The sequence below is a fragment of the Uloborus diversus genome, chromosome 3, assembly GCF_026930045.1.
Source record: "Uloborus diversus isolate 005 chromosome 3, Udiv.v.3.1, whole genome shotgun sequence".
NCBI classification, from domain to species: Eukaryota; Metazoa; Arthropoda; class Arachnida; order Araneae; family Uloboridae; genus Uloborus; species Uloborus diversus.
The window spans coordinates 54102939-54123211 of NC_072733.1; the positions used below are offsets into that span (position 1 = coordinate 54102939).

At 32.5% G+C, this 20273-nt stretch overlaps 1 protein-coding gene across 1 annotated transcript in view; it reads left to right on the plus strand.

Moving 5' to 3' along the window:
* The first annotated feature begins 664 nt into the window (after positions 1-664).
* The window catches only part of LOC129218111 (ubiquitin-conjugating enzyme E2 J1-like), a 66120-nt gene continuing 46511 nt past the window's right edge, over positions 665-20273 (plus strand). Inside the window, exons 1-3 of the mRNA XM_054852308.1 lie at positions 665-793; positions 13972-14045; positions 15921-16052. Of these exons, the coding sequence (XP_054708283.1) occupies positions 766-793; positions 13972-14045; positions 15921-16052 (234 nt within the window). The 5' untranslated portion in view covers positions 665-765. The remainder of the gene's footprint in view (positions 794-13971; positions 14046-15920; positions 16053-20273) is intronic.

Sequence of the window (20273 nt, forward strand, 5' to 3'; positions counted from 1 at the left end):
AACGGACAATAGTACGGATATTAGAATTGCTCGGATTTTCGAAAATAACGTTCAAGAGAACATCTTGTTTATTAATCATACATGTACATAATACACTATGTACATAATACTATGTACGTATACACTATAATACGTAATTATCCAATTACATTTTTGAGCAAAAACTCTTATAGTTTACTAAACATAAAGGAAAATTTATTACAACTTCATAGCAGTGTCTTCGGATTTTTTGATGTTCTACTGTACATTGTTTCTCAAATTTAGACCCAATGTGCTCGGCACCCAAAATGCTCGGAGCCCAATATGCGCGGCGCCCACTGTCTTAAAGGCAGAAGAACTGACAGAATATATTGCTAATGCTCATTTACTAATTTGTAAGGAGTAAATAAACAAGTAAAACACAATTCTTTCACTATTTTTATTCGTTCTTAAAATATTTCCTTGGAGTTAGATGAATAAGAGAAAAATTTTAATTTTTTTTCATCCGATAGTAGCATTTGGGCTAGAAGCATTAATTATTTATTTTGATTATTTTATAACTTGGTCACCATAGATGGCAGCATCGATAACGAATTTCGAGTTGTGCGGTTGTGTCTGCTGACGCTACCGAGTTTGTATATGACGTCACAGAATAAGGAGACATCGCACAATTTAACCCTTCTACTCTGAACGGAAAGGAAATAGCTGAAATGTGTTCATACATGTACAAAAGTCTGATTTTTGTTAATTAATTTTTGTTTCTTCAGGCTCTGCAATCATCTGATCATGGCTCTTTACAACTTAAGAAATCCTGGTATGTGTGTTTTGCATGCATTCAAACGAGCTGAAACATGAGAATAAAATTTTTAAGAGTCGATTATTTCATCTGTCATAGCACATGATGAAATTTAATCTTCCTTTTTTTCTTTCAAAAAGATTTAAGAAGTTTTTCAAAAATTTCTTGAACTGTCAGAAATATAAAGCTTTCCGAACTAAAAAGGATTTTTTTGGCTTTAAACCATGTACTTCAGTTATTTATTTATTTATTATTTTGTTTTCATTCATGTCAAAATTCAAATATTCCTTTGTCTAAACTCACTAGGAAGCTGGAGGTCAGGGGTGTGCAGATAGGTCCGCTGTTCCGTTCTGGAGTTCTTAAATTTCCTCAAGTGTTTTTTAAATCTTGGTTGCAACCAGTAATGCAGTAAAATCAGTTTCAAGCAGTCCCTTATGTCTGTTGATTATCATTCCTAGTCTTTTTAGCTTCAGAGTTGATGATTAAATTGATTTTTTTTCTTTGATAAAAAAAATTGTATATCCCTAAAGGTTTTAAACCAGGAGAAATAATGTCTACAATGGAAAACATAATGATTTTCTTAAAAACTACTTGTCCTGTTTCTATAATTGTTGTCACTGATACATTAGGTAATAAATTGCATTTTTTGTTACTTTTTTAAAAATCTTTAAACAAAATATGCATTGATTTTTTTATTTTTAAAGTTGTGTAATGTACATCAAATTTGTGATTCATTCATAGATACTGCAAAATACCTTCCATGTTTAAGAATGTGATTTTAATTTTACTTTTAATTTTTAATTTATAGTAGATAGCTATGCTTATGAGGAAAATAATTTGCAAGAATTGGTTCTTGGTTATTTGTAATTAATAATGTTTGAACTATCACACAGTGGCGGCTCGTGCCTTAATTTAGCGGGTGGGCTCGCTGTATAAAATTTTCACAATAATATTTATACAGATAAAATGGAGAGAACTGCAGTTAGTAATGCTGGACTTGCAGTTTCTTTATTTTGAACTTCTTTTCTAGCGTCAAAGTTGAAATTGTTTAGAAAAATATCCACTTGAGCATTTTTATTATAATTTCAAGGTAAACAACCAACATTTAAAGACACCCACCCCATGCAACTAGTAATATACAACACACAGCATTAATCAAACTATTACATTACACTTTTGATGCCAACAGGATCACATGATCACGCAGCAGCATTAACTTTCGTTTTAGCATGCTTCCTTATGTCAAATTATGAAAAAATTGGTAACAATTTCTTCTAGAAGAACAAACAGTTTCCTCAATCGCCAGTATGTTCTTCATGTATCAAAATTAGAATTACCTTCAATTTTTATTGTGTGAAACTACATCACAATACCTAGGGGTCACATCCCATTCATAGCACTTTTTAAAACATTTAAATAAAATATGTAATTCCATGGGATATTTGTATGCGCTTACTTATTAGCCAATAATCAATTTCCATGCCTGTTAAACAAAAATCAAAAGAGTGAAGAATTTTTCAATTTTTTAAAAGTATAAACTTTGAGACCTTAAGTTCAAATTATGGTTTTCACTATCACGGATTGCGATAGGAAGACTTTCTTTTTTCTACTAATGGCTTTTATCGCAAGTATAGTTTGAATTCATGACATCAAAATTCAAATGAATGCAAGGGGCTGGATGTTGGAGGGTTATGTGCTGGATACTATTTTCACATAAAAAGGATTGTTTAAAATTGTGAAGGTCGATAATAAATAATTTGATTCCAAGGCACATGAATTCCTGCATTATAAGAAAAAATAAATAAAATTCAAGGCAGATGTCATTCAACGGTCAAGTAAAAACTATAAGCAACTCGTAATTGCTCAAAAATAGTTCGAAATTGAGAAAAGGCGCATCTAGTGTGAGTAACCTAAAGCTAATAACTTTTTAAATAATTCAACTAGAGCGTTGAAACTCTCTTCATAAAGTTGGAAACAATCTGAAGTTTTAAAATAAACAATTACAAAAAATCGAATAGTTTGGTCATTTTTAAGGTTATGTAGCCTTACGCTTTTAAGGACTTAAAGCGATGTACCGGATCAAATTGAAATAATTTAGGTTTGTTCCGCTTTAGAGTACTACAGAATAGAAAACACATATCGATAAGACCTATTATACGATTTAATACTTATTACTTTAGCCAAATATCAGAACAAAAAGGAAAATTGAATAGATCTTGCCTAATTGAAGTTTTTTTGTAAAAGTTTCCGACCAGTTCAGAACTTTTCACACTCAAAACCAACTATTCGAAAACAAACGCTTCATTCAGAAATTCCGATCATATTAGTTCCAAACAGTAAAATTAATAAATGAAAATATGCATGTGATGCGATACGGTAGAATCGGGGGAACCCATAAAATGGTAAATACCAATTCCAGATATTAACAGCCATTTAAGATTGAAGAAGGAGGGTGGAAAATGATAAGAGCACTTTCTTTCATTCAGTGGGCTAGCCTTTTTTGCCTTTTTCTGAGATGTTGTTTTGTACAAGCGACGTGTGTCAAATCCTTCCCCACCTGCTCAGTGGCGGATGGGACAGCATGAACCAGCCCTAACATTTAGAGATTAGCCGGCCCCTTAAGAAGCGTAAAGAGGAGATTCCCCCCCCCCCCGCCCCTCTACTTTTTTCAAATTAATGTAAAAGGGAGAGTGGATCCAGCTTCTAGTTTGAGGAGAGAGTCGTCACTAAAATTTGAGGACTCAAGTTTAGGATAATTTGCATTTACAAATTTGGAAAAAAAGCATAAATAATACAAAGACCAGTGAAAAGTGCAAATATTCGTACAGAATATGGGGGTTCCGGGGGCTCCCCCCGTAAAATTTTCGAAATTATAGCTCCAATAACTCATTTGTAGACTATTTTATGATGATCTTCTACGATGTTTGCGGGAGGGAGGATTTGAAAGATTCCGCCATGAAAATTTTCGAAACTAGAGTCTTAAATGCGCATATGTAAGCTAACTTTGGAAACACTAGGAGAAGTGGTAGTAGTGTTAGAGGGAGAAGATGTTTTGCGAAGTTGTAGGCCCAAAAATGCAGTTTTAAACGGTTTTTGGTGATGATAAGGAAAGGAGAGATTCGGAGTCTTTGCACAAGTTAAGGGCGGAGGGGGGGGGGGGGGGAGTTGCTCTCCCGGCCATTTTCGAAATTGAAGCTATGGAAGTGCTATTGTTAGATCACTAATTATGTTAAGGATAGGATGACTCTTTGGAAATTCTTGATAATTTCAACTCTAAAAACGCAGTTTTAGTCTATTTTTAACAATGTTAATAAGAGCAAAAATCAGATGCCTCCCCCCCCCTTTCTTGGGAAGTTTTTCAATTTGTTGTCCTAAAAGTGCATTCTAGATGATCTTCGGTAATGTTAGAGGGTGAAGAGGTTCGGGGTTGCTCCCCAGGAAATTTTTCGAAATTGAAATCTAAAAATATTATTGTAGGTCTTCTTTAATAACGTCAAGAAGACCGACATTTTTTTGAAACTGTAGCTTAAAAAACTTTATTTAGTCTGCTTTCAATGACGTGCAGGGGAGGAGTTTTCAAGAAATCTCTGAAATTTTTTCCAAATTGAAGCCCATTAAACAAAATTTAATACGACTTTTAATGATGTTGGCGAGCTCGTTGGGGACGCTCCAACAAAAAATATTCAGATTTAGCTTTTAAAATGCAGTTTTGAAGCAATCTTTGGTACTGTTAAATAGTTCTTTGGTTTTTCCCATAATGAACTTTTCAATTTCCAACCTAATGTTTGTTCTTGTTTGAAGTTAAAGCACTTGGGATTCATTGAAGTAATCTTTTAACATTTTGGACTGATGTGGTACTTTTCAGTGACACCGTAGGTCTTTTTTTCCCCAACTTTGTTTTACCTTAAATATCATTCATCCAGAATCTCTGGATAAAGTTTTGGTTTATTTTCATTTAGTACATTCAAACACTAAGAACTGCTAGTGTAACTACATGCAATAAAGCAGACAGCCCGGTGATCACGTCCAGAGACTGCAGTTTCGTTGTTGTTATAACTCCTCAGTCTAGAATAGTGAATAACCGAGCAAGAGGCAGACGTCATTTCATTAAAGCAGAGAGCGCCAACAAACTGGAAGATAAAGTAAATTTATCTCACTAGCGAGTGTTCGCAGCATGGTGTGGTACAACTCACAAATCGAAGGCAAAGCTTGTAAATGAAGGTTAGCTCGGTTATTCAATATTCCAGACTGATGTGTTCTAACGAATTGGCAGTTCTCAAAAGGTGGGAGCAAACACAGACCTCAACTTTGAAGCTTCAACACCAAATAACTTTCATTTTAACTAACTCAAAAATTTTTGAGTTAAATTATAATACTGTAGAGACAATAATTGACATAAATTATGGAAAAAATGCTCTTTAAATGCCCTTAAAAAAATATTTTCTTTGCTAAAAGGCGCAATTTTGGACATACCAAAACGTTAACTGAGCAAATGTACCATTAAAGAAAATTTTTTTTAAATTATTTCCATACGTTTCAAAAAAAATTTAAAGGTATGAATCTTACACTGAATAATTTTTTGTTAATATTTTACACAAATAACAAAAGTAAAGACAGATTATTCACTTTGTAAACGATTTTAGAAAATAGTAAGTTTGAAATTTGATGCATGTCCAAAATTTACGATCTTTACAATGCTATTTTTTGAGAACTAAGTATATGATGTTTTCATTTTAAAGGTGTTTATCGAGCCTCAGAATCAATTTTTAATTGTTTAAAAGTGTTTTCATAAGCTTTTATGCAGTATCTTAGAAGAAAAATAATTTTTTTAAAACGTACATGTGAGATGTCCAAATGGCGTTACGATCTTGACGCCGATAATTCTGTCCATTTATTCATAATTTTTGATGGTCTACTGTCTTCTAACCTCAATAAAAAATGTTATTATAATGTTATCTTCTTAAATCCATTGGTATTTTGCATAATTAATATGTTACACATTGAACAATACATAAATTATAGTAGAAACATGGCTGGTTATGATCGAACCGAAAGCCATTTTGCGCTAAAATCGCCAAGCAAACTTCCGTTGGTGACAACACAGTATACGATAAGCTAAAGGTTACCAGAGGGGAATTCCAATTTGACAAATGTAGTTTATCGTCAGCTGTACCAGTTTTGGCAACTTTATCACCTGCGCTAGCAAATTTTTTTTTTTTTTCCGCTTTTATTATTTTAGAATTCTTTTTCTCTTCTTTCTTTTGGAAACATAATTTAACGATCTCCAAATAGAAATACGAATTTCTTTCTTCAATAATTTTTTTAGACATCATTTTAATTCTTATGACATTAGAAAAAATATTCATTATTAAAACTGATTTCACTTTTTACAATTGTGTTATTTTTAATTTGAAGCTTTTTTTTTACCTTGCATCAATTTCTTCAAAATCATTCCAAAACTTTATTATATGTAAGGAGCAGCATGTATAGCCATTCAAGTATTTCATTAATATCCTCTTTATTATTAAATTGAAAAATTTAAAAAGTAGTAAATAAAATTTTCATTGGAAAAGTTAAAAATCAGATTAACAATTGTCAAAAATGGTGAAACTTACGTTATGATGATGTCCAAAATCCGTTACCTACAGGACAACAATGTCCAAAATCTGTTACCTACAGACAGCTGATTTAATTTGCTAATTAACAATTTTTACAAATACCTGCTGTCTTTTCATGTTCATATATTGTGTTCTAGGTATGCATACTATAGAATAAAAGCAAAATTGATGTCAAATTCGAAAATTTTTGAAATTGCTCAAAGTTAACTTTTTTGTTCCCACCTTTTGAGAACTGCCCGAATACAAAATGCAGTCGCTCGATGTGAGATAACCGGGCTGTCTGCTATATTGCATCTTGTTCTCCCTTAGACCTGCTTTAAGTTAGGTAATTTACTGCTAAACTGGTGTGATTATTCATTACAATACACTAAATTTTCCTTACTGCATTTTAACTTTTTTTCTATTTAAATCATTCTTCGGCTGCCCCTACGAAACTGCCATGTTTATTTATCTATTCATTTCTTATTATATTCAGCTGAAACTTGTTATGGGTTTTTAGTGTACTAAATACTGTTTCGCTAAAAAAAATGTTCGAAATATACATTTCAGCAGCCTTCAGTTAGGTAAATTATAATAAAAAATCGTAGATGTTCCTAACTAATATTCAAAGGTTTAACTGCTTAATATTCAAACGTCGCATTTTCTTAAATATAAAATACTTTTTGTCACTGGAACTGCATGAGTTACTTTTTAATACTTCAATTTTTTACTACCGAGAACATTTTGTTTCTTTTCTTTTTTTCATCACTAAATTAAAATTGGCAGCCTCGGCTCTGCAGCCTCCCCATTCGAAGACTCTACATTGACGTGTTCATTGTCCCCTACGAACGAGAGGCAGCTGTTAGGGCTTTAGAAGATCCTGGACAGTTATGCAACAAAATTATCTTATGGGCCGATGAATTTACCGACATACAGAAAAATATGTTATTACTCACAATATGAGTGTCGAGTTTTTTTTTTCATTTTGTAGCCATTACTTTTCTGGCAACGATTTTCTTGTAAGTCGATGAGAAATTTACCTGAATATTATGATATTGCCATTGATATTTAAATATATTTTTTAAAGAAATAAAAGAAAAAAAGAAGAAAGTTTTTTTTTTTGCTATTCAGCTGTAAAAGTCAATGCGGCCCAAACAGAGGCGGCCCACCGGGCAAATGCCCAGCTGCCCGCCGGCCCCATCCGCCCCTGCACCTGCTATTGCCCTTCTACTGCTATTGGGTCAAGCTGTTTTTCGGAGGGCTAGGGAGCTGGAGCCCATGCAGAAAGAATCGGGGGTGGCGCAGACTTGCCGTTTTGGTGTGTGGTTGAATCGTCGTGATTGGTTAGGAGCGGAGGAGTGGCAGGGGTAGTCCTGGGGCAAATCAGTCGAAGCCCCAAGAATCATTCTCAGAGCTTGCAAGCGCAAACGTTAACAGATGGTAAATTTTTCACATTTTAGAAGTGATATGCAGAGCGTTAGAGATTTAAAATATGTTTCATGTACCCAATTCGTTGTTTTTTTTTTGTTTTTAAAATTTTTTTAGCGAAATACTAAACGTTATTTTTACATGATCTATTAGTTGTGTACAATTTTTCTGGGTGGGCCTGGCCCACCCGACCCATAGTGACGAGCCGCCCCGGCTATCACAGTAAATTATTTCTTTGATTGTTTATACCAAGACCCATTTACACATTGTATTTTTTATAATAGTACAAATTTTCAAACAATATTCTCCTATAGAAATCTCGTAAGTATGAGGAAATGAAATTACAAGTTTTTACTTTCAATTATTTCATTAATTATCAAAAAAAAAATGAGTACAAATATAAATATTAAACATTCCTTAACAATTAATTCATAAAATCTTCATAATTTTCAATAAGTAAAATTGTTTTTCTTACATATAGTGTTTAAACCAAATAAACCGGGTTTAAACCAAACAAGGTACAGATGTGATATACCCCCCTTCCCATTTGGCGACATTCGATTTTTTACACAAAATTGAAATTTTTTCTCGCCAATGAGGCGATAACTTTTTAAGCATGGTATCCCTGGCTAAACTAACCTGTGTTTGGCAATTCGAAGGCAATCTTAGATCTGTTCAAACTTGTTTACTTGTTTGTGGTCCACGTTGGATAGATCTTTGCTTTTTCGTGCAATATACCTGATAGGAAAGCTTATTTTATGTTGGTTTAGATTCAGTAGTTGTGTTTTGATGAATAAATATTAGAAAATGCCAGTTTCTTTAAACTTGACCATTATTTAAGAGTAAAACCCAACTTTGGGTGTGTCTCTGTAAGGTGCATTGTTTCATATGTTGTGTTTCAGACTGAGTGTGAGGATTTATGTAACAAAAATGTAAGTTTTTATTATAGAATTTAAAACACAATAACTCTCACTTCTGAAATTCTTTGTTTTTACAAAATCTTGAGGATTTCTTGTAGTTTTTAACTTTATATTTACTGCATGTAAATTTATTTTACAAAAAAAGTACAGTTATTTTATTCTAAAAGTTAATTCTTATTGATGCCAAGAACTATTCAAGCACATTCTGTAAACGTGCCTCCTTTAGGTACCGAATTTCTGAAAAATAGTTGAATCTACAATTTTATAAAAATATGAAGGCGTTATTTTATGGTAAAATATAGTAGATATTTTTAGTAGGTATTTTGAAAGCATCTTTGGATAGCAAATGTATGGTATTCTTGTATTGTTGATGTTTAGGGTGTTCTGTCGAGACATTTTTACTTTTCATGCATCAAAATTTGAATAAATAAGCGTTTTTTTTGGCTGAAATAGTTATATTTTGGGGGTGTTTTCTGCTTTAAACATCGCATTTTGAATGACTTTTTTAGTCAAGTATGCAAATTATTTTTGTTCGAGGAAATGCATCTTGGAAAATAGCTTTTATTTTTATTGGTACATATTTCTTTGGTGAGCTGTGATAATAATTTAATTTAAGCATTTTAAATACCTACTAGTAATTTTTCTTTGTGTACAAAAACTTTCTAGTTTCTGGTATTTTTGAAGCAAATATTCGCGATGTTTTTTGCTGTGGTTTTATGTTGTTTTTATATATATAGTCTTCTGAAGTGCTTTGATCATGTTTTTTTATCTGAATTTTTCCTGTTGGCGCTAAAAAAGCATCTCTAAGAAAGATGTATGACATATGTCGTCATACATCGTTTTCTTGGCGACGCTTTCTTGGCGCCAACAGGAAAAAGGCGCCAAGGGTGGGGTATATGACATTAGTTCCCCAAAAAAGCCTGGTTTAAACCAAATTAATTCATTTTTTTAATATTAACTTTCATTGATTCCGATTCTCATATAAATTAAAATTTAAGTTTCATACACAAAAATTAGCTTTAATCTTAATGTTTTAGAAGAAATTAATGATAAACTAAGATCATTTCTATAAATAGAATTTTTCCCCGGCAATTTGCTGCTTTGATATATGTAGGTCCGACTGTATTGAAATAGGAGGGAGCACTTTAATGTGGATTAGAAATTGACTTACTTGGAAGAAACAATGAGTAGTTGTCCACTGAATAGTACGTAAGTGCCAGAATTAATGTTAAAGACTATAAAAAAAAAAAACATTATATGCCTGACCCAAGAGTAAAAACCTACAGAAAACTGCTTTGCTTGCTACTGTAAAACTTTCCAGGCATAGGCTGTGAATTCTGGGGATGCAGCAACAGGGATCTAGTTTTGGCCGGGCGAAACTAGTTTGATCATGCCCGCCAAGTCAATGGTAAACCGGATAACACTGGCCAAAACTGAATCTTACCACCAAAGAAACTATTTTAGCACACTAATATGTATGCACATATAATTTATATGGATATGTTAGATATTTTAATGATTTAATGCATAAATAAAGGAAATTGGATGTGCATTTATCATGTAATTGAAGTAATTTTTGAAACTGATCCAATGATTTATATGAAAACTTTTCTTATATTGACATTAAAAACTGTTCAGTACTAAGAGGAAGGACACTAGTGTATTAGGAACTAGGAACACTAATTAACTTACAGTTATTTTTCACAAAACTTGAAATATTCATTAAATTTATTACATTGAACAAATTTGAAATTCATTTTGTTCGAATAAGACATGAAACCTATATTGTGCTATTCACATATTATTATGATGTATCTTTTGGAACATGCAGTTATTTGTAACTTGCATAGGGTCTAAAATTAGCTGTTTACTTAAATAATGAATAGTGATTGATTGTAGGAATATTGTTTCCTGTATTTCTTCTATACTCATTTATTTTCACATTTTATGCTTTATTATTTCCTATATCCATGTTCAGTGGACAAGACTGATTTTATCCAAGCTGGTTTCATCTATGGTAAAATCCACCACTTTGCGAAATTCATATACCTTGGCAAGAATACCGGCTGGGAGGGTTTAGCATATGTTTTAGTTCCTAAAGTAAATTTTGCATTATGGGAGTCAAATGCCTTAACTTTTTTGAAAATAATTTCTTGTCTTTAAATGTCTTAATCCCTATTGCAAATGCATATTGATAATTGTTTTAAAAGACAAGGAAGTTTCACGATTCAATGGGTTTTTAGTGAAAAAAGTCCTTTTATTCTTCCAGTATGCAATGAATTTTTGTATAAGGTAAACACACTAGTAGTATCTACTTCAAAGTTTATATTTGAAAAAATTCCAGGTTTCCCAATGGATTCAAATGGATGGAGAAGGTAATCTGCACCGTTTGATGCACTTTTGAATCCATTGAGAGATTTAGAATCTTACCCGAGTAGCATCAACTCATCGGTCGATCATCGACCATTCATCAAAACCCGATCAAACCTTGATCAGCCGATAATCGGATTCCAATGAGTTGTCATCGAAAATTGCTCCAATATGTCTCATCGGCAATAGTAGAATACAATCTTCGAAATCCTATGAATTTTGCTCTCTATACCAATGAGATTTGGAGCAATATATGAGCAGTGCTGTTCCAAGGCGATGAATTTTGAATGAAAATACGATGAGAATTAGTAATGGTCGCAATATAGGGACAAGCAGGAGGAAAACGACTCAACAGTGGGAAGGGGGTCTGCCATCTTGGATGATCACGTGACTCGTTTGTCATCTTGTAATCTTTCAGGAGGGTTATTTTCGGATGACGTCATTTTGAAATCCGTCATTTGGGACAATTATTTAATTTTTGAAATATATTGATTCTTTAATTTCTTAATTATTTAATTTCTTAACTATTTAATTTCTAATTTATTACTTTTGATGAACATGATTCATGAGTTTTTGGCCAGCAATCGAACCCTCAGCCTCTGGAGGTTGAGCTTCGTAGCACTACACAAGTAATGCTCTTACCAAAGGAGGAAAATAATGTGTTAAATGGAAAATCATTTATGGTGCGATCTATCAGGGGCCAAGGCCATGACAGATTTCTGAACTGAAAGTGAGAATTTTATTCAGTGAATATGCTGGTGGCACCATCTAGTGAAGAGTCTGAGTCGATCATTTTGCACGCAAACCGAGTAGTTGTAGGTAATTTTGGGAGTCAAATTGAACGGAGTGATATTGTTTTGGAGATAGAGAGAAGTCATTCAAAAGTCAGAGTCTCATATTGTTCGCAATTCGAGTGAAGTATATCGGGTTGGAATCATGGAGTTGAAGTTGAATTGATTTTGCAGTAAGTCAGAGTAAACCTTTCCAAAATCCAGGAGTCGGATTCGGACTCAAAGTTTCAGTCATTTTTTCTCTGATTCTCAACCCTGAATGTTGATCCGTATAGCTTTACGTTTGATCAATTGTCAGATATTTGAATAATAAAACTTATCCTATTTTAACAGTTGGAAGATTTCCAAAAAATTTTAGATTGGGAAAAATTTCAAATCGGAAAATTTAATGACCTACTTTTTTTCCGATAAAATGTAACTCGGCAAAGTTTCATCAGAAAATTTGATTGTTACGATCTCTTTTTCGGATGAAATATAGCTCGTAAAATTTGATCGTTACGATCTCTTTTTCCGATAAAATGTAGCTCGGAAAATTTTCATCGGAAATTTGATGGTAAGGAGATAGTTTTCCAGTAAAAATAAGCTCATCGAATACTGGTTCTCGGATTCTTATTGCAACAATATCAGCGTGTGTTATGCGATGAGTTTAGGAGGAGTTGATGATCGGCGGAGCAAAATCTGCTGAATTGATCTACTTGGGTATCTTTTCAAATATAAACCTTGAAGTGGTCACTACTGGTGTTAAACGTGGAATTCCCACGACAAACTAATGGTGTAGTATGACTGATGAAGCAGACTACACCATTGAAATTTCAGTAAGGATGTAAGGTTTTAAAGGTGTTTTGTAAGAAACATTTTTCTCTGTTTGGGTGATGATGATTTGAAGCACTTAAGGGACATGCACCATTGCTTCTGGATAGAATTAGCACTCCTGTCTATGGAATGCAACAAGTAAAATTTCAATTTCTCCTATTCGTTCTGTCAGCTTTCTATGTGTAAAGTCTTCTTGTAAACTGAACCATGGTATTATGTACAAGGCAGTCAGCAAAGGCTTAAATTGCTACTAAATATTGCTTAGATATCGAATTTTGTAAAAAATTGTTAAAATTATTCTTTTGTTCAAAATACTCAAAAAGGAATACTTTGCAACTACACTCTGAAAGTTTTAATGGAAAATAAAAAATATTGTGTGATTCATTGAAACAAATGTTTAAGGTAAAATATGAACTCTCGGAAATTTTAGAATAAATAATAGTGACATAAAAAGAGTTTAATTATGCTTTCCCACAATGGTTATGTTTTAAATTTTGACTTTGGTTTGAATGTGTTATTTTCGCTCTAAATCAGACCATTTTCTCCATCATGTCAAGTATAAATGGTTGTTTAAGTGTTAGTAATTGTGATACCACATAAAGGTCAAGATTCACAATTTTAAAAGTTGTGAGTAGTCGCTAGACGCAACTCAGTGGTCATATTTAGTGTTATAGTTGGAAAACAAATGTTTGGTGGAACGTATCTTTTTATAGGGTTGATGTCATGTTGGACAACTCTTGTCTGACAAAAATTGGAATTTTTAGATTCCTTATGAGAGCTTTAATTTAAAAATCAAAACATTTTTTATAAGGTTGGAGGAGAGGGCTTTTGCCGGCAGCTCAGTTATGGCTGTCCTGAACTCATAAACCCAAAACAAGGACAGAACTGCAGTTTCTGGCTATCATAACTGAGTTGTGTTTTATGCTTGTGTAGTTCTGCCTTAGACCTGACTTAAGGCAGTTTGCCTAAGCTTAAACCTTTAGTTCATGAGTTGAGCCACGCCATGCTTGTGGACACTTGCTGGTGTATTTAATTAATTTTGACTACCAGTGTAAATGTGCTGCTAATTGTAAAGATAATCTGCTTCATTGTGCCTGCATCTCAGTTATGCCTATTCCAGACTGATGAGCCCAAAACAAAGGCAAAACTGCCGTCTTCAAAAGTTATAACTGGGCTGCCAGCTTTTGCTTCCATAATACATGTGTCAGTAGTTTTATATGATGTTAATGTGCTGCTATTTTTCAATTATTCTTCAAGAATTTTTATTTTTTATCTAGCTGTGAAAAGATTGATGAAAGAAGCGGAGGAGTTAAGATGCCCTACTGTAGAATATTATGCTCAACCGTTGGAGGTATTGTAAAAAAAAAAAAAAATATGCAAAAGTTAAATAAATTTTCATTCAACCTATCTCATTTCCTTTCACTTTGAAACTGCTAATTAAAATAATGTGTTGTTGCTAATAGATCTATAATCCATTTTGGTTAACAACATGTTTAATGGACAAAATGAGAATAAGTTGTTTCTGAAAATTGTATAAATTTGAAATTTATGTAAAGCATTTGGGGTTTTTTTTGGGGGTGGGAGGTGACACTTCGAATTATCGACCCGCGTGATACTTGTATGATACTCCACTGCTTGTGACGTCAAAATACATGTCTGCAATTTTTGATTATATGTTAAACTTAGTTCATCAACACGTCTTTCTTCAATAGCTAAAAACAAATGTTTTTTTTTTCATGTTTTGAGAGAAGTGGAGGTATAATTCTTCTCACCTTCATTGTTAAGCTAGATTGGATTGACACACAGTTAATTTAGCATTAGTGTGAAAAAATTTGAGATTGACCCGGGAGAACTCGCATCAGGTTTCTCAAGCCCGGTCATTACAAAACTATGCTGCCAAAAATCACCCCTTCAACAGAAATGAATGAGGTCCACAGTAGCTGCGTTCAAGGTGACCCACATACTGACCACATGCTTTTCAAGAATATACATTCCCCCTTTTCCCCAGAAAATTCAGGTTCGGGCCCCAGAGGCCCGGAGCGAGCGATCACGCTTTTCATTTCAGATTGTGAATAACAAGGAAGAGGTTGTGAAATGCATCGCTATTTAAGCTACAAAGATGAAATGAAGAGGTTGCAGACCTTGTTAGTTGAGGTTTCAGCTGATGAGGACTCCTTTAATGAAGGTGATGAAGAAGAAGTTGACACAGAACAGTATAGCGATCATCAGTTATGCTTAGAAGAAGATTTAGATTCATGTATTATAAAACTTTCTTAAACCTTACTTTTTAAAACATATTTTAGAGGCTGTTTATCTATTTATAATTCAGTGTTGAAAGCACAGTATGTTTTCTATTTTGCAAACTCAATTTACTGAAATAACCACTCTGGGCCTACGGAGACCCCCCCCCCCCCCCCGCAAGCTTTCGTGCGACGAAAAGTATCGTAAGTTCTCCCCGGTTAAAACTGCAGCAACCGTGGACCTGTGTCTGTACATTGGAGCAGTATTGATGCATCATTTAGAGAAAAATTCTAAACCCGTTTAACGATGTGGGATGCACACCGGTTTTTGGCAATACATTGATGCATCGCCCAGCCCTTTTATGAAGAAAAATGAGTGAATAAATAAGAAAATAAGTGAATGAATGAATTAGTGAATTTTTAAATGAGAGCAAGTTCATTAATTAATTAGTAGAAATGAATACGTAAGTGATTTAGTAAATGATTGAGTGAGTAGAGAGAACAAAATAAACTATTTCACTTTGCCCCGCATGTACTTGACTAATTGTACAAAATATTTAAAATGCAAATAAGCTTAAAATTAACTAAATAAATACTTTTCAGAACATAAGAAAGTCTCAATATTTAAAATGTTAAAAACAAGAATTTTATCATTTTATAATGACAAAAATAATTTTCGACCTTTAAACTAAATAAATTTTGACTTACAACAAAATACCGCAGTGTGAGTATCAATTTTTGAAAATTGCTTGTAATTATCATATGCATTAATATTTGGCAGTGTTTTTATCCTGACTGGAATAGACTACATGTGCTACTACATGGTAAAAATGTTACCAGATAGATGGCGCTAAAAGCAGAGTTATTATTTCACCATTTCACTTTGCCCCACATTCCCTACAAACTCTCTTCTAAATGTTATCTGAATGTATAATGTCTCAAAATGCATTGTTGTTCATATTCTATTTACATTCTAATATTTTTAGGATAATCTCTTTGAGTGGCATTTCACTGTTAGAGGTCCTCCTAAAACCGACTTTGAAGGTGGTATCTATCACGGCAGAATAACTTTACCTACTGATTATCCTATGAAGCCTCCAAGTATCATTCTACTAACGGTAAATAGATTTTTTCTTTTCCTTTTTTTTCTTTTTTAATGTTTTTACTTCTGTAGTTTTTGACTATACTTAGACATTTAACTTCTGAAATTCTATACAATAACTTAAATGATGAGCAATAGTCAAACAGAGAAAGCTTGTCTATCTTGCAACAGAATAACCTAAATTTCTTTAAGATAATCTTGATTTTTCACTCCTAAAATAAATCAAGAGGAGAAGAGTTGTAAAAATTGGGCTAAGTGTGTAATTTGTTTTTTCTTCCCCCTTTTTTCTTTCCTTGAAGAAAAGAAACAAAAATTTAAGGGGGGGGGGGGGTTACATCAGTTAAGGCAGTTTTGTTAAGTGAGTGCAAAATATTGTTTCTAGGGATTTATTCCCTACTCATTACATATTTTTTGGATCATTAAATAATGTTTTTGCTTTTCTGGAAATGTGTGGACTAGTTTACTAATTCTTTTTGCTGAAAGTCATTCTAATAACTCAAATTAAGCACAAATAAAAAAAACTTCATGTCGCCTTTTTTTTTTACAATTCATTTTGGATCAGCCATTTTTGTTTGAACTTACAGGTATCAATATAGCTCAATTGGACCAAAATATCATGAAAATTGGGAAAGGGTAAAAGATAATAGATGATATTAATATTAAAGATGCAATATATTATAGGCTTTCTTATTCGTAGAGGGGCTATGGTAGAAAATATAGCCGGAAACTGCATTTTGTGATAAAATCAGGAAACTTGGCATGCATGTAGACAATGTCCTTACAAACATTTTTAGAAGAGGAGACATTTCAAAATCCCCCCACCCCCCTTGCAGCCATTTTTGGTCAAAAACCCAAAACTACTTTTACTTTTTATTTTTAGAAAAACACCCACTTTATCTTCTTTTGTGAGTTCTATTATGCTTACTAAAGTGTAAAAAACCATCAAAATATTTCTTAACCTCCTAATTTTCATAATAATTTCAAAAACGTTTGATTTTTTAAACAAACCTTTAACTAACTAAAGTCTTTAACATTTTTAGAGGGGTAGTTTGAGAAATGTTTTTTTTTAATGTTTTTTAAAGCGCTATGTTAAAGAAAAGCAATTCATTTATAGTAAAACCCAAAAATCCAAACCCCAGAAATCCGAAACATCTCAAAATCCAAACATATATTTTAAAATTTACTGATAAAAACCGATTACAAAATTAAGAATAAAACTAGAAATAAAAAATCATAAACAAAGCTAGTAAATTTTATAAAACTTGAAACAAAAATTTGAATTGTTATTTAAGAATTAATACAATACCTTGATTAGTTAAAATGAAATCAATTTTCATTATCGAAAAAAAAAAGAACTTCAAACACATTTTTCGCAATTGTTTGTAAGTTTCACTCATGTTCTGCAGTTTTATAAGTCATATTTGCACTAGCAAAATGAGGGGAGGGGGGACACTGATATTTTGTCCATATAACTCCAAAATTTAATATTAAAAGCTTTAAAACAAATTTTAAGTTTTTCTCATTAGATAATTTGAAGCATTTGTTCTATGTTTTAAATGACGTAAGAGGAATAAATTATTAATTACTGCAATAAGAAGTTTAGTGCTATGTTAATAAACCAACAATATTGTTATTATTAAAATAATTATTATTTATTGAAATGTATCTAACTATTACGAAAACTACAACTAAAACTACAACAAATCTGTGTGAGTAATATGTACGATGGTTATACAGAAGGTAATTTAAAACGTTTGAATTCACAAGTAATTTACACAGATACATAGTATTTTCCATTGCAGTATTTACACATTGATGTGCAGATAAGTTCATTTTTGAAGCACCCTCAAGTTATTTGAGAGAAGTTGTTTTTTACACTTGCATGGCGTAAATTCGCTTTAAGCACTTAAAACTGCGGGCAAATCCAAACAAACAAGAACGTGATTCTCAGCAGTTACTGTGAACCACAATCATGAATTTAAGTTCAGGCTAAATTTTTAGACATACTTCCCCATTGATATCTACCTTGATAAGCATTAAATAAGTTGCCTAAAGGCTTCAGCTGTGGGTGATAAGTTGAACATTGATCTATGTTTGCTAGTGGAAAAACATTTTCCAGCTTCATTTATGGACGGAAGTTACGTGAAGACAGGTATCAAAGAGTTGCTAAGATATAAAAATGTACCAATCAAGATAATCTTTCCATTTTTTCCACATCGTCACTTTTCTTCCAACCTGCAAAAAAAAAAAAAAAAAAGAGGTTGTGTCACATCCTGAGAATGAGTGGAAACCTCTGAGCAGGAATGTTAATGACTAGACTTATTTCCCATTCAAAGAGCTCCATTTATTGAAATTGATGGAAGGTGAGGTTTATTTTCATAGAGGAGAAATTCATCCAGGTTTAAATGTACGATATTGCAAATAATGAAAAGCTTTGAAAGTGAATCTGCATCGAATTTTAATCTTTTCATTAAACAGACTTACTTGTTTTTCTGTAAAAATGAAAGACTAACAAGTTTTTTTGCTACTTGTGAATATGAAAAGTGACTTTTAAGTCACAATTATTTTCTCTATGAATTTGTTGTAACTTTTTTTCCCAACTTGCCCAATCTTCATGCGTTGCTTCACATATTCTTCGTCTACTGCTATATTCGTCTCGAAAGAGAACAATTCTTTCGATGTTTCTAAAAATGGATTTCCATGTTCAGATATTCCTCTTCAAGGTCTGACTCTTCAAGACCTTTCTTGAAAACAGACTTTGAAAACTAAACATTTCTTCATTGCGCATATACAGCGTTTCTTTAAATGAGTCCAGGTAACTTTTTCAAAATGTGCAACTAAATTGATAACTTCAAGACCAACCATCGTCCATCTTCTTAACACAGTTGGATCTGTGATAGACTAATTATACCCCTGTCTCCTTTCACCACCGCATTGTTTTGCTTGTAAACATGTTCAAATCCAAATACAGAAAACACGTTCATTGTCTTTTTTACTACAAACATTCCTTCTTCGAAGGCTTTGTGTACGTCTGAAAGGTTTGTGGATTAAAGATCTTTTATGGATGATGGTAACCATCGAGCATAGTTACTAAAAAGAAAAACTGGGTGACATCAGAATTTTAATACCGCGATATATCGCTCTCCAAACATCGATATTTTCAATATATCGATATATTCTTTGGAGGGGGGAGGATAGCGGTGCAAAGGATAAAAAAAACAATAAAAAACATTTCCAAATATAATATTATTTCTCTAATTCAAAACTTTCCTGGAGGGGGCGGGGGTGCTCAATGGTATAGCTCAATGCATGACAAAAGTGCTTTGCAACGAAAAAGTTTTAAATATTCAATTCAATATTTTGTTTAAATCTTTCAATTTGAGCAATCTCAATAATTTGAATGTACTTTGAACTATATTTCGTATTGATGGCTTAAATAGTTTGTTTTTAGCTTTTGCTTTAAGACTTTTTACTTTTTAGTTGAGTAAGAATAAGTAAAATACTAATAATAAGTCTTTGAAGAATGCAGCTACAAATACACTGCAATTTGATGTGTAACTTAAATATTTTCGGGGGAAAAAAAATATTTATTTATTTTGAAAAAATCTGAATATTATCGAAATTAATGCAGTAAACTTCTTTTTTTGGCGTTTTTAAGTAAATTTTAAGACATTTTTTATTTCAATGAAATTTTTCATAATTTTTAAAATCCGCAAATTATGTATATAATTCATTTATGTTACATTAGTAAATAAAAAAAAAATGCTTAAAAATTGTACTTACTTTTTATCTTCATCCGACGGTCTTAGAGAATCTTGGTAAACCATTGAATAAATGTCATTAATCGACAAGCTCAGCTTTTTTAATCATGGTACTTGTTACTCTTCCGAAAATGCGTAGAACTTTCACAAAGAACCCATGATCCTGCATGGTAGAACTCAATTTCATCTTCGTTAATGGGTATAATTTTCACAAACATTACTATGGCATTAACATTAATGCGTACAACTTTCACAAAAAACACTATGTCAGCGCATTAACGGTAATGTCAGGGTTGCCGGTGATAACGCTTTAAAATTGGATTATCGGTTCAAGTTGTGCCTCGTGTTATAAACGGAATAAAAATTTTCCCTCTTATTATTGAAGATAAAGCTACTATTTTTATTCAGCTGTGAGTTGCGTTCCATTTAGTGAGATACGATCGCGTGGATGGAAATAATTGATCTGGCGGTGTATT